Below are 12,146 nucleotides of genomic sequence, written 5' to 3'. Positions count from 1 at the left end.
TGTCTGAGCTTTCCTCCATATATGCAATTCAACTAAATTCACATCTCTTGTGAATGTGGTGGGAAATGAATGTTGCTTTACAGCTAATATACACTTTAAACAAGTTTTCTAGCCCTTATCTAAGTTAGACACATGTCGCTTCATTTACTTAAGAATTTCTGTTGGAAATATGCAATTATAAACCTTTTTAGCAAAGGCTATCTGGAATGCATTCAAGCTCTGGTCTAGCAAGATGAAAAAGAAAGATATTACTGTTGATGTGCTGATCATTCATAAATTTAAATAGAGAAATAAATAGAAAATTGTTTAATGAATCAGGGCGAAATGTTTCCTTTCTTTCCAGCAAAATACCTCTGGGTTGAATGGACCAACATCAGGTTATTCTAGAAAGCGTTCATCCTGCAGTTAGCTGATTTTCTTGGGTTGTCCAGCACGGGTCCCCGGTTCTACGCAGTCGCGTAGTTGGAAAGAACAGCGGAAGCTTTTGTGTTCGAGTGTTTTTGTCGTTACAGCCATTGTTTATGTGCATACATATAGTCCAGGCTTAGCGATTCCATAAAATTACATTTACGAAAAGAAAACATTATTGTAAGTAATGCACTTCATAGTTTTGCTGTGAAACATAGAAGTTGCTTTAAAATTGGACAAAAAGAGCTGCATATTACACTGTATTATAGGGTAGCATTTTTCTTGCTGCTTTACTTTTGGCTGCAGCCAGTGGGGACATTCAGAAAGTGCCATGGTCACAGACACGGTTTCCTAAGGCCAGTTTAGAGGCACTCCTGAGACGGAGGGAAACTCGTTAATGTTTTGTAAATAAATTAAATCTCAAAAGGTGGGTGAGTCAGGGGATGCATCCACTGTAGAGGTGGAAAAACTGAGGTACAGTTGGTTTGACCTCCCTGTCATGAGAAAGTCTCCTTCATAAACGCAATTGTGCCCTTAAGAGCTCTAAGATTAGTTAAATGAGAGCTCTCAGCTCTTAATCTTGTGTGTAATCATTGTACCCGCTGCTTCTAACATATGAACATGTAGACCCTTATCCATGAAGTGATTTATGAGGATACAGAATGGAAGTCGAATCATTTCAGAAGAACTACAAGTGTGCTACAGTTAAGCACATGCTGTTAAGTGTTTTGCTGGATCAGTATTATAGTGACTGTGCTGCAGTGTGGTATGTTTGATAAGATACTGCGTAATTTAAATGCTTGTGATGAAATTGCACTATAAAATAATTGGAAATTGAGCAGATTACTTTATACGTGGGAAATAGCTAAAGAAAGTCAAAAGCAACAAGTTAGGAAGTTTTAATGAGTGCATGTGGTGAGTATTTTATTACCATAAAAGCCCTGGGGTTTATTAGCTGATACAAGGCTGGTGTTTTTCATTAGCCAAAGGCATTTTGAGGTTTCATGGGATATAACTGGAAAACATTCCAAACAAATGAATATTCTATTTTAAAAGAATAATGAGACGTTGAGGGTTTTTATAAACTCCGACGTTTGCTAAACCAATATCTCTAATTAGATGAAGAAACCCTCTATAGAGGCTTTGCATCAACGACTGTGCACACAGCGAACGTTTTAAGCATTTACATATCAAATACTGCTGGCAGCTTTTTGGCTGCGGTCCAGAGCTGTAGATAGTTTTAATCACATTTGTTCATTAATCCTTGGTGGAATTCTCTTATATTGTCTCTTTAGGCTTTTCATTTAAGCATGCGCTGCTGCTTCTCAGCAGTGGGTTTATTTATTTATTTATTTATTTAAAAATGACATCTGAAAGCGTGGAATCTGTAGAAAACAGGCGGTGTAGAGTGTCCCGGGATATTCTTTTCCTCTCGGTAGCTTTGCTTTGTACCCAGGCATTTATGTACACTCGCTAGGAAGAGGTTTATTCAGCAATGTGACATTTAGAGAAGACTTTCACTCTTTTGTGCCTGCGTTAGTTCTTTTCTTTTCCATCGGAAACAGACAGTGGTTGAATGGGAAGCAGTAATTGGAAGTACAGCACAGATGACTGCATCGCTAATAAAACGCCTGGAGAGTCATACGACATCGGCAGAGCTGCGCTGCGAGTAGCCGCGTCCCCGACGAGGACTGACCGGTGCTGGAGCACCTCGCTGCACGAGCGGCTGCTTTGAGACGCGCGGGTACGGGTGCCCGGCCCGCCCGGCAGCGCCGCTCCCCAAGCACCGCGCTCAGCGCTCCAGCAAGCCGAGCTGCTAAAGCGGGAGTTTTCTTCCATTATCTCATTGCTCTGTTAAAACTGACTTGAAAGACAAAACAAGCAATTTAAGACAACACTGCTGTAAAAGCAGAGGCGTTAGCAATCACCTGGAGCCTTCACATGAAGTTGGCCTCTGAAATCGTATCTGTCTTTCTCATTTCTGTACTACGTCTGACTTACGAATGACTGCTCTTACGCGAATCGGCTTCCCCTAGGACTGCGTGCCGTTCTGGTATTTGCGCTCTGAGGGATGGTGAGGGCCCCAAGGAGCTACATACAGCCCTTCCCTTTCTTTGCATTTTTCTTTCTTGCTGCAACGTGATCTGTAGCGTGAAGGTGGGGCTTGTGTGAGCCTCCCCTTGCAGGAGCAAAGTGCCCTAAAGTGGCTTTGGGGGCGAGCGAGCTGGGAGCGTGCTTGAGAAGGCCGGCCGGTATATCCAGAAAACTGCGCCTGCACTGGGAAGGTTTTGCTTCATCGCTCTGCCTGCGTTAGCTTGGTCTGTGGCCCTGTTAGAAGCTCTCCCTTCAGGAAGACGTCTGGGTGTAGGGTTTGGCTTTTTCTGCTGAATCGTTGCACTGTTGTCTCCTAGCGTCAGTTTAGCCAGGTGCGTGCACACGCACACACGCGCGCGCGCTAGCTGACGTGGTAGGGACCAGTATGCAGTCTGTGCAGCTGATACACAGACGGAAAAAAAGTACTAGCAAAAAGTTGTAACATGTAAGCCTGGATCCATGCGTTACGATCTCTGCTGGTGAAGCTATGGTCTTCTCATTTCCCGAGAGAGAATTGGTGCCTCCTTCCCGTAGCAGGGCGGAAGGATGCCCCAGCTGCGCTTCGGGGTGCCACCATGTCCCGGCAGGTGCGGCAGGAAACCTGCAGAGTACGCTGGAGACCCGGCTGGGCCGTGCGGGAATTTGGGGTAATTCTTTACACCATCTCCTGGGTTACTGTCCGTCCTCCCTGTCTGCTCTTGCCTCTGAGCCGTGTGATGACGCGGGAACGCTGACGCCTGCACGGGTGGGCGAGCCGGGCTGAGCACACGCGCTTCTCGCGTGAGAGAGGGCAGCGGGCCCGGCCCCGCAGAGCGGAGGGAGGGCAGAGGAGGAATCTCCTCCTGCCGCGGGAGGCTTGGCAGCGAGGCAGCGTCTCTTTTACCTGATGCATTACAATCCTGCAGTATGTGTATATGCCTAACGATTGTATTCATGTGTTCAGTTAAATTGATCAAATCGATGTGCTTAATCACAATTATTAGAATTTATTGAAAAGAAGGCATCAAAATCTCATGCACTGAGATCTTCTTGCACTTCCAGCCTCAAGTGTGTATGTTTAACTATGGGGTTTTGTCATTTTTAACTCTGGATAGATGAGCTTGCCCTATAATTCCGGTGCTTTTCTCTGAAGTCTTTTTCTCATCTTCTCTAGGGAGCTTCCAGAGTTTATTTCTTGGCAAAGAGCTGCACAGGGGTGCTGTAGGCTGGGGCTCCAGAGCTCTGCCGTCTCCAGCCGATACGATCTTGGGGAAGAAGCTGCAGAGAGGAGTCGGGCAGTAAGCCTGGCTGGTGTGAGGAGGAATACCAAAGCTTTGGACCTTCGGACACTGAGAAAATTTCTTATGGTTTTGACTTGCTTTTGACTGGATATTTGCTCCATCAAGCACTGATTCCCCCCTGTGCATCATGTCCCCTTCTCTGCCACAAATCCAGGTTCTTCTGCAGTGAACAAAAGACCATGTTCCTGGTTGCCGTTAGATAACACTAAATCATGGTTCATAATGATAATTTTGCCCATTTTCAGTGGCCCGTCTCCTTGCAAGTGGGCGTGTTGTTCTGTGCCAGCCTCCAGAGGGGTGGCTGAGCTGCACAGAAAGCCCAGCTGCGTCCCGCAGCCCGGGCAGCCCGCACGCCGGTCGGGAGCCCCGCGCTCCTTGGATTCGAGAGTCCTTGCTAGCCCCGGCGCCGGGCACGGGTATCACTGCACAGCGGGCCGTCCTCGGCGGCTCTGCAGCGCAGGAGGTTCAGCTCGGCTCTTCGGTGCTGGTTTTGTAGAAAATACAGCCTTTGTCTTTGCAAATACGTTAAATATGTGAAAGAAACTCAGAGCCACGGTGACAGAAGCAGCAGCACAGATTTCAGTGCGTGTTCAGTTGCAAGAGCTTTCAGTTTTGGTGACTGCTGTTCACTGCAACCAGCAATTATTAAGCAGTTAACTAAGCACTGCAGGATAATATCCTAAAGGAGAAGTTAGGCAGCTGTAAAAGCTCCTCTCCTGCTGTTATCCGTCATTTCAGAAATGTCGCTTGGTTAATGTCTCAATGACTTACTGTGACCAGTACCGTGAGTTGCCACAACTGAGGCCCATTTCCATGTGTTTCGTTGCGAGCGTGTTGGTAGGCAGGGTGACTAGAAGGTCCTCTTGTCACGTGTCTGTAGCGATAAGAAGGGCATTAGTGTGCTTTTACCTGTCAGACTGGAAAACCTGCGAGATAAAGACTCTGGAAATGCTCCACATTAAATTCTTCCTCACATTAAAATTACAGCAATGACAAAAGCACACTAAATGCGAAAATCACATTGAAATAAAATTACTGCTTGGGGAATGAAGTCGCCAAGAGACCAAGGCACAGTTAGTCACAGCAGGCTTTGCCCTTCGTTTCTGAGGAGGTTACGGGCTCGGGACAGAGCAATTCTGCTTTAAATAGTCTTAAGGTCACATTTCGATTTTCTTGCTCTAGCTTTTCACCCTCCAGCATCTTTCTTTGCAGGTAGCCACGTTGGTGGTTACGGGGGGTTACAGCTGCCTGGGAGTTGGGCTGACGCGTGTGTCTGGGAAGGCACGCCGGAAAAGAGAAGAAAAATGGTGCTGGCTAATGACAAAAACTGGAGCGTGGTTTGGGTTCAGCTCGGCAGCTGTCCCTCGCCCACGCTTACGCAGCTGATTCAGGAGAATTTTGTGGTACGCTTTTTAGCCGGGGCAAAGCGTGAATATTCCCGATGGGTGAAGTGCTGAGAGGTACCTGGCAAGGGGCTGCGACGCACGCGCCGTCCTCCCCCGGCCCTGCTCCTCGGACCGGCTGCCGAGAGGGGAGTCGCCTGTCACAGGCTGCCCTAAAGCCCGCTGAGATCAGAGGAGGGATTTCCGTGGGTTGCGTTAGCTTGTGGCTCACACCCTGAGACAGTTGCAGAAGGATTACTACCAGAGATCTTTGCAAGCACAAGCACTGCATGCATGCACCACTCTCTAAAACATTTATTTAGCCTTACCTTTCCAATAGATTGGAGATGGGGTCACTAAGAGACAGAGAGAAGATTTATACTTTATACGCGGCTTCACTGAAGCCTATAGGACTAGGACTTCTCATAAAGTCTAAAATAGGATTGCTTAATCTGGTCCTTAAACAAGAAAATTGTTTATAAATCCAATCCAGGGATTTACCTGAAATAGGGAGGACATAATTGTTCTGAAGCAGACGTATTTTCTGACTTTCATTATCAGCAGAGCCTCTGGGCTGCCACGTAACTGCTGAGGCAGAACAGAAACCAAAATGGGTTTCGAGCAGCGCTGCCTCTGCCCGCTGCATCGTTATGGGGGGTTCTTCAGTTTGGGCTTGGCCTTGGTTAAGTCAGTGGTGTTTGGGTTGCAGCAGCCGTGCCTGAACGAACCTTCCCGGGGTCCTGCTCTGCGCGGGCTCGGTGGGCCCCGGGCAGAGGGGTCTCTCCCGGCATGGAGGTATCGGACGTAGCGCACAAACCGAGATCAGCCCTGCCCCAGCAGTCCGTGGCACCATTTCAGTTTGCTTATACTAATTATTCCCTAAAAGCCCTTGTTTTTCCTCTCTTTGCCAGGTGGGATATGATTAGATCACCTTTCCAGTGGTAGAAGTAGAAAACTTTCTTATCTGTGTAGGAAGGGACTGGTGACATCCGCTAACGTTGATTCTTTAAACTGTGTCACCTTTTCTCTGCTATTACTCTGAAGTACAAACCGGAGTGTGTGAACTTTTCCTTTTGGTACTATATCAGGCTGTTTTAGGCTTTCCTTAAGTAATAAAATTGAGTTAACAAGACCGGACTATTAGGGCAGGATGAGCATTTACATTATAAAATGTAAATATAAGCAGTACTTTACAATTACATGGCCAAAACTCACGATTTCAGGTACACTGAGAAAAGGCTGTTTTCACTCTAACGGATGGTTTTATCGGTTTGTTATTGGTTTGCATCTCCATCCTGTTTAGGAGGAGAAACCAGGGCAGGTGGGGCCACGGGGAGGGGGGACGGCTGCTGCCGTGGGTGCAGCAAGGACATGCAAAGCGAGCGCACCGGGCTGACGGAAAGCCGAGAGCATCCCTCCCCCGGGGGTTTTGGGTTTAGTCATGGCTCACAGATGACAGCAGTCTCTGAGTTTCGCCCTGTACGCTGACCAGTGATATTTTTTTGCTCACAACAGCTGCTTTCTATAAAACTGCTTAGCAGCTTTGAGATTATTGTATTTGATGGCCTTTTTGCAGCGCAAATCGCTATGCTGTGTTTGTATCCTTGCTCACAAATAGCTCAGGCCTTGCAGGACCCCCTCTGACGTAGCCGAGCTCGACACAGTCAAGCAGTTGCCAAAGGTAAAGCTTTCAAGTTTGTATTTAGGCGCCTAAGTAAAAACAGCTCATTCTCCATGAGATCTGAGACTCACGTAGAAGAGACTTGGGAATGGTTAACATCTCCAAAAAAAAAAAAAGCCTCTGTAAGTTGTGCTTAGAGGCTGATTTTGGGCATGCAGTTTTCAAATCTTTCCAATAAGTGACTTCCCTGAAGTCACAGTGGAAGTGTTTGTTTAAAACTGAGATTAGAGGCCAGATCTTTTGGCTCTGTTGTGTGCTTTGGTCTCCAGCCCGTTCTCGCTCCATGCGCAAATGCTGTGGATGAGTCAAGCAGATGGGGTCATGTGAGAGGAATCCTGCTTTCTGCTGCTTCTTGAAAATACTTCTCCTTGGGTGGAGGAGGCTGACTAGCAGAGATGAGGAGTTAAAATCTTTGCTTTCACTACATTATGTATTGGCACTGGCAGTCATGCAACCAGCTCTGAACAAAATCTTCCCCCAGGTTCAGCCAGTGCCTCTGCTGTTCAAGGAGAGCCTTGGTAGAGGGATGCTTCTGTCTGTTGAGGGTTGTGGTCTTATGATCTTTAATGGTCTTCATGTGTTTTTCTTATCTTTCTGCTATAAGCTCTATAGGTCAGAAAATGTACTGGTCTTGTGTGTGTCTGCGCTTGTGCATGTTATGTAAAGTACAAGGTAAACTGTGGGCATCAGAAGTGTCCATAATAATTGCAGGTGGTGAACCTTCTTCCAGGGTTGCTTCTGTGTTTCTGAAAAGACCTGGGCACAACCAGTAGCAGAGAGCTTAGTCATTCCTCACGTTACGGTGGTAAGCTTAAAACAATAATTATTCACAAAATTGAAGTTAGAAGTAGCAGGTTCTAATCCAAGATAGATGGATACTCTGTGGACAGAATTGCATTAAAGCACTCTATTATGCACTGAGATAAATAAATGTGAGATTCGTATTAATGGCTGGATACTGCTTGATGCTTGGGTGGCTCACATGCCCTCACAGATACGCAAACCATTCCCACTTGCCTAAAAAGGTGATAAGGGCGTAATGCTCCAGTTCAGCCTCGGCAGAGACCACACAAATGCAGAGAGGGGCAAGGGGGGCTTGGAAATTTCCGGCTGAGGCTGTGAGCCCCCGAGCCAGCCAGCCCTGTATTTCAGGCATGGGCCGACCCGTGCCCCTGCCCTGGTGGCTGGGATTAGGAGATGAGCCGGGTGGAGGTCGCTGGCCCTGTCTCCTTCTGGCCGCTCGTCCCGCGGCGCTGGCAGGGAGAGGACGGGGGTCGAAGCCGCGGCAGCAGCTCTGCTCACCTGGCAAATCCCCCTGCCTGCAGAGGAGCTGCCGACAGCTAGTCGAAGTGGAGCTTATCGTTGCTGTGAGCTAGCAGAGCTGTGCAAAATATCCCCAGTGGCCTAACAGAGCAGTCACTATTGGGGTTTTTTTTTTTTCATTCCTGCTCAGAATCAGACTATATTGTTTTCATACACGTGTGCTACCCAGGGAAGTTCCTGCACCTTTGATCTAACAGCCAAATTGCTAGGCAGTCGCGTAGGTTTTGGCATACTCCCACTGAAGTGGCTGCTATTCTTTACATCCTTGAGACTGCCCGTACGTAAAATTTCCTTGCTGCATCAGGGACGTTTCTGTTAACCTTCACTATTTTCCAAGAGAAACAGTTCCTTGTTTTCCTTTCCTCAGTGTCTCCAAAGACTTTGTTTTCTTAATGTATTTTCACAGCTCTGGACCAATGGGATCTCTAATCTTTGCTTGGATTAGCCACCGGGGCCTGGAGGATTTGCTCAAGAGCAGCAAACCCAGCGCTGCTTTTGCTCTCTGAAGCGTTCAGTCGTGGTTGTGCCCGGGGGGCACTTGCGCGACTTCCCTGGCAGAGCTCGCCGGGGCGTTCATACAGGACAGACGTGAAGTCAGGGTTGGTTTCCAGTTTTCCATTTCAGTCACCAGTATAGACACCGTATGCCGAAATTATTCCAGCTCAGATGATATCCCACACCCTGGGGCACCTTGCTTTTGAGCTAAGGATGGCTCATGCGTGCATCCTGGCAGCAGGCCTTGCTTTTCTTTGGTGAGCTCTTCAGAGCTCCCCTTCCTATAGGTCTCAGCTTTCTCGAGATCTTTAACCCATAACTTGACCCTCACCCTCAGCTGAGCCCTTGGCCAGGAGCTCAGCCCTGTTCCCAGGTTGACCAGTGCCACAGGGTGAATCACCAGCAGCCCTTGAGGTACTTCTGCAACCCCCTGGAGCTGCTCTCTTACCCAAACACGCTTCCTTTCTCCATGCTTTAAATTCCCTGGAGTATTAGTTTCCCTTTCCCAGCCGAATGCCGCACACCTGCAAATCGGCACGTTTGCTCCCTCCCTTTGTGCCACTGCCAGGATGGCTGATCCTGGTCCCTCACGCCTCGCTCTCCCCGGCCGGTTTCCTTAAAAAAGGAAAGGAAGGTGGGAGCTGTGTGAATGTATTTATCATCTCCAGCCTTGCACATCAACTATGGAAAGACTTTTCCCAAGATCTGTATTTGTGCTGTGTTGCACCAGGGAAACTAATAGGAACGTAATGTGTATATCACTGTTTTCCAATAAATAGCGTGAGCTACTCTCCCTATCCCCATGACTTTTTGATTTTCTTCCTAGAAAGGAAATACTAGAAATACGCTGCCCTTGTTGCTCTCTGTTATACTGTGATAGTTAGTAAAGGATTTTGTGCCAAATTTATACTCAGTGAATTTTTCCTGAAATTTGTGGCGCTATAGTAGAATTTAATTTGGCAGCGTAGAGTCAGTGCTGCTCCCGGTGATGTCTTCAGCAGGAAACCTCAACCTTCCTTTGCTTACTGGGAGAAAAATTAGGCCCAGGTTGCTAGTATTTTTTGCAAAGCATGGCAGAGGCATCGTAAATAACTAGTGCCGGAGGCGCTGCGGTGGTGCAGGAGACGATCCCGGCGAGGAGGTGGGGTAGCTGGCTGGGTCAGGGGCATTTAGGAAATACTTGCCCTAAAGGCAAAGCCTTCCAAGAGGTGAGGAGGATCTTAGCAGCTGCATTAGCTTCGATGGAGTGTTGAATGCCTTTGATTTTCTTCTTAATATTATGCGATGGAGTGATTTGGAGGGAGGGCTCAGCGTCCTCAGGATATCAGGGCCTGAACAAATGGGTTGAATGAAAGCTTAATAGAAATTCTGTGTGCTCCCCTGGTGAGCACAGAATTGCTCGACCGCATAAATCTAAATGTCAAATCTAGAATGTTTTTCCAAATGGAAATGTGATGTTTTATTTTCATGTTGTCAAAACCTGAAAAGAAGCATACTTGATGAAGAATAAAATTCTGCGTAAGTTCTTTTTTTTTTAATGGCTTATTAAAAGCAGACCCAAGATGCCACCAACTTTTTCAAGAAGTGAGAAAATGTCAATTCTTAATTATTTTGAGAGCTGAAAGTCATGTGGGCATTTATAAGCAGTAATCTAAAAAAGAGACAACAACTGAAAAGCTTGTATGGCAGCCTTGAGTCCAGACACATTTGGTAGAGCACTTTGAATAGTGAAGTACAGGTTGGTGAATAGTCTCTAAATGATGATGTTTTATTGAGTGGTGTGGATTATTACTTTGGTCGATTTGATTTTTGTCCTGTAAGAAAATTAAAGCTCAAGCACTTCTAAACTTTGTTATATTTCTAAAGATCATTTTTGCATGCCAGCTTTTGCCTAGAAGCTCACCCGAAGATGTCAGCCATTGAAACTATTTCATGTGGAAGCATTGCTAAGTAAATTCACTAAATGCCTATTCATCCCAGGAAGATGGAGAATCACTGGAGCAGCAAATGTGAAAATCTGCACAGCTTACTATACAGAAAGCAGTTTTCTGAGGTTGCCAAATTGCGATGCAGAGTCTGACCCTGGGAGGTATTAGAGCTCACATGAGTGAGCATAGAAGGAGGGTCTCAAGCTCCTGCAGCCTAGTCGTTCACATTGACTGATAGGCAGATATTTGGGCCAGACAAAATCGATGGTTAACTTGTTCTGTATTCATCGGTTCAATAATGAAATGCTACCTGTGATGACAGAAGAATTTGTTATTATGAGATACGAAGATACGTTGCTAGTCTGATACCGTTTCGGAGCTGTTGCAGCTGACCCCAAAGCTTACAAGCATTTTATACAGGAATCTTGTTTAACTTGGTTTTCTGTGGCTTGTGGTATGAAGTGTTTTCAAGATACTGTACTATTGACAGCTGTTTTATCTTCCATTTTTCTACTGTCAAATCCAGTGCAGGCCATTGCTCAAATGCTGTTACATCTTTATTTTAATATTGCGATTTTGAATGCAAGTCAGTAGATGAAGATCTTTTTAATATGATTTATTCAGTTTTCCTAAATATGCTGACCTTGGGAACATTTTTGCCCCATTGTTAAAGAAATAACAGACCACTCAAGCTGTGAAGCATAAATACATTCTTGGACATGTCAGCTGAAATTTTGAAAATACTGGTGTCAAAATGCCAATCATATTAATTGGAATTAGCCTTCTAAATTCCTTTGTTCCTACTAATTTTATTGGGGTTTTGACATCCAAATTCTCTTGCTTTATGCATTCCAGCTTTGGCCTTTTCTCTATAACAAGGACTAAGGCAGACAAAATGCCAACAGATACTTGAATGAATTCCCTAGGAAGGACCTAGCAAAGCATGTAAAGTGGGACTTTCAATCTAGTCATCGCACAGCTGGATTCTAATACTTAAAAAGTGGTGAGCAGTATTACTTAATGCATACTCAGTTACAATTCTTAACACATATGCCAAGATTTGATGTGAAATTCATTAAGAGATAATAAAGCTGCGCTTCTTTCCATGTACACTTTCCTGAGTAGAGGGAGACAGGAAAGTTCAGCAGCATGATGGAAGTTTTTTCAGAAACTGCTTCCTTTCCAGAGTCTGCAAATGGTCCCAAATGAGAAAAATAAGCATATAAATTGTTCTAAAGAGAGTAGCTTTTACAGTATAATTGTACACCTTTTGTTGTTTCTTTTGCAGGACAAATGAACAGCTGGTAGCATTCCTGTCCAGATACCGTGATATGAACTTCTTGAAGTCCCATGGGAGGGACAATGCAAGGTAGTATGGCCCTTTCTTCAGATTATTTTAAATGTGATGCTGAGAGTTTTTGCATAGTGACTGCTTCTCTGTGCTACTGGGGTGAAGGAATCCCTGCTCCAGGAAAAAGAACTGAATGAGAAGGAAACCCTCTCTTGAGGACAGTTGTTTTTCGGTCCAGGAAGGCTTCTCCTGACAGTCCATTAG

The 12,146-nt window shown here is 45.9% G+C and overlaps 1 protein-coding gene across 2 annotated transcripts in view; it reads left to right on the top strand.

Annotated features, from left to right (window-relative positions):
* XYLT1 (xylosyltransferase 1) overlaps positions 1–12,146 on the top strand; it is a 218,896-nt gene that overhangs the window by 160,860 nt on the left and 45,890 nt on the right. For both annotated transcript variants that reach the window (XM_064520332.1, XM_064520331.1), the window contains one exon: positions 11,880–11,960. In XM_064520332.1, the coding sequence (XP_064376402.1) occupies positions 11,880–11,960 (81 nt within the window). The remainder of the gene's footprint in view (positions 1–11,879; positions 11,961–12,146) is intronic.

This window comes from Dromaius novaehollandiae, chromosome 14 (genome assembly GCF_036370855.1).
Source record: "Dromaius novaehollandiae isolate bDroNov1 chromosome 14, bDroNov1.hap1, whole genome shotgun sequence".
Taxonomy (NCBI): Eukaryota; Metazoa; Chordata; class Aves; order Casuariiformes; family Dromaiidae; genus Dromaius; species Dromaius novaehollandiae.
This window is presented reverse-complemented; position numbering and strand designations above follow the sequence as displayed.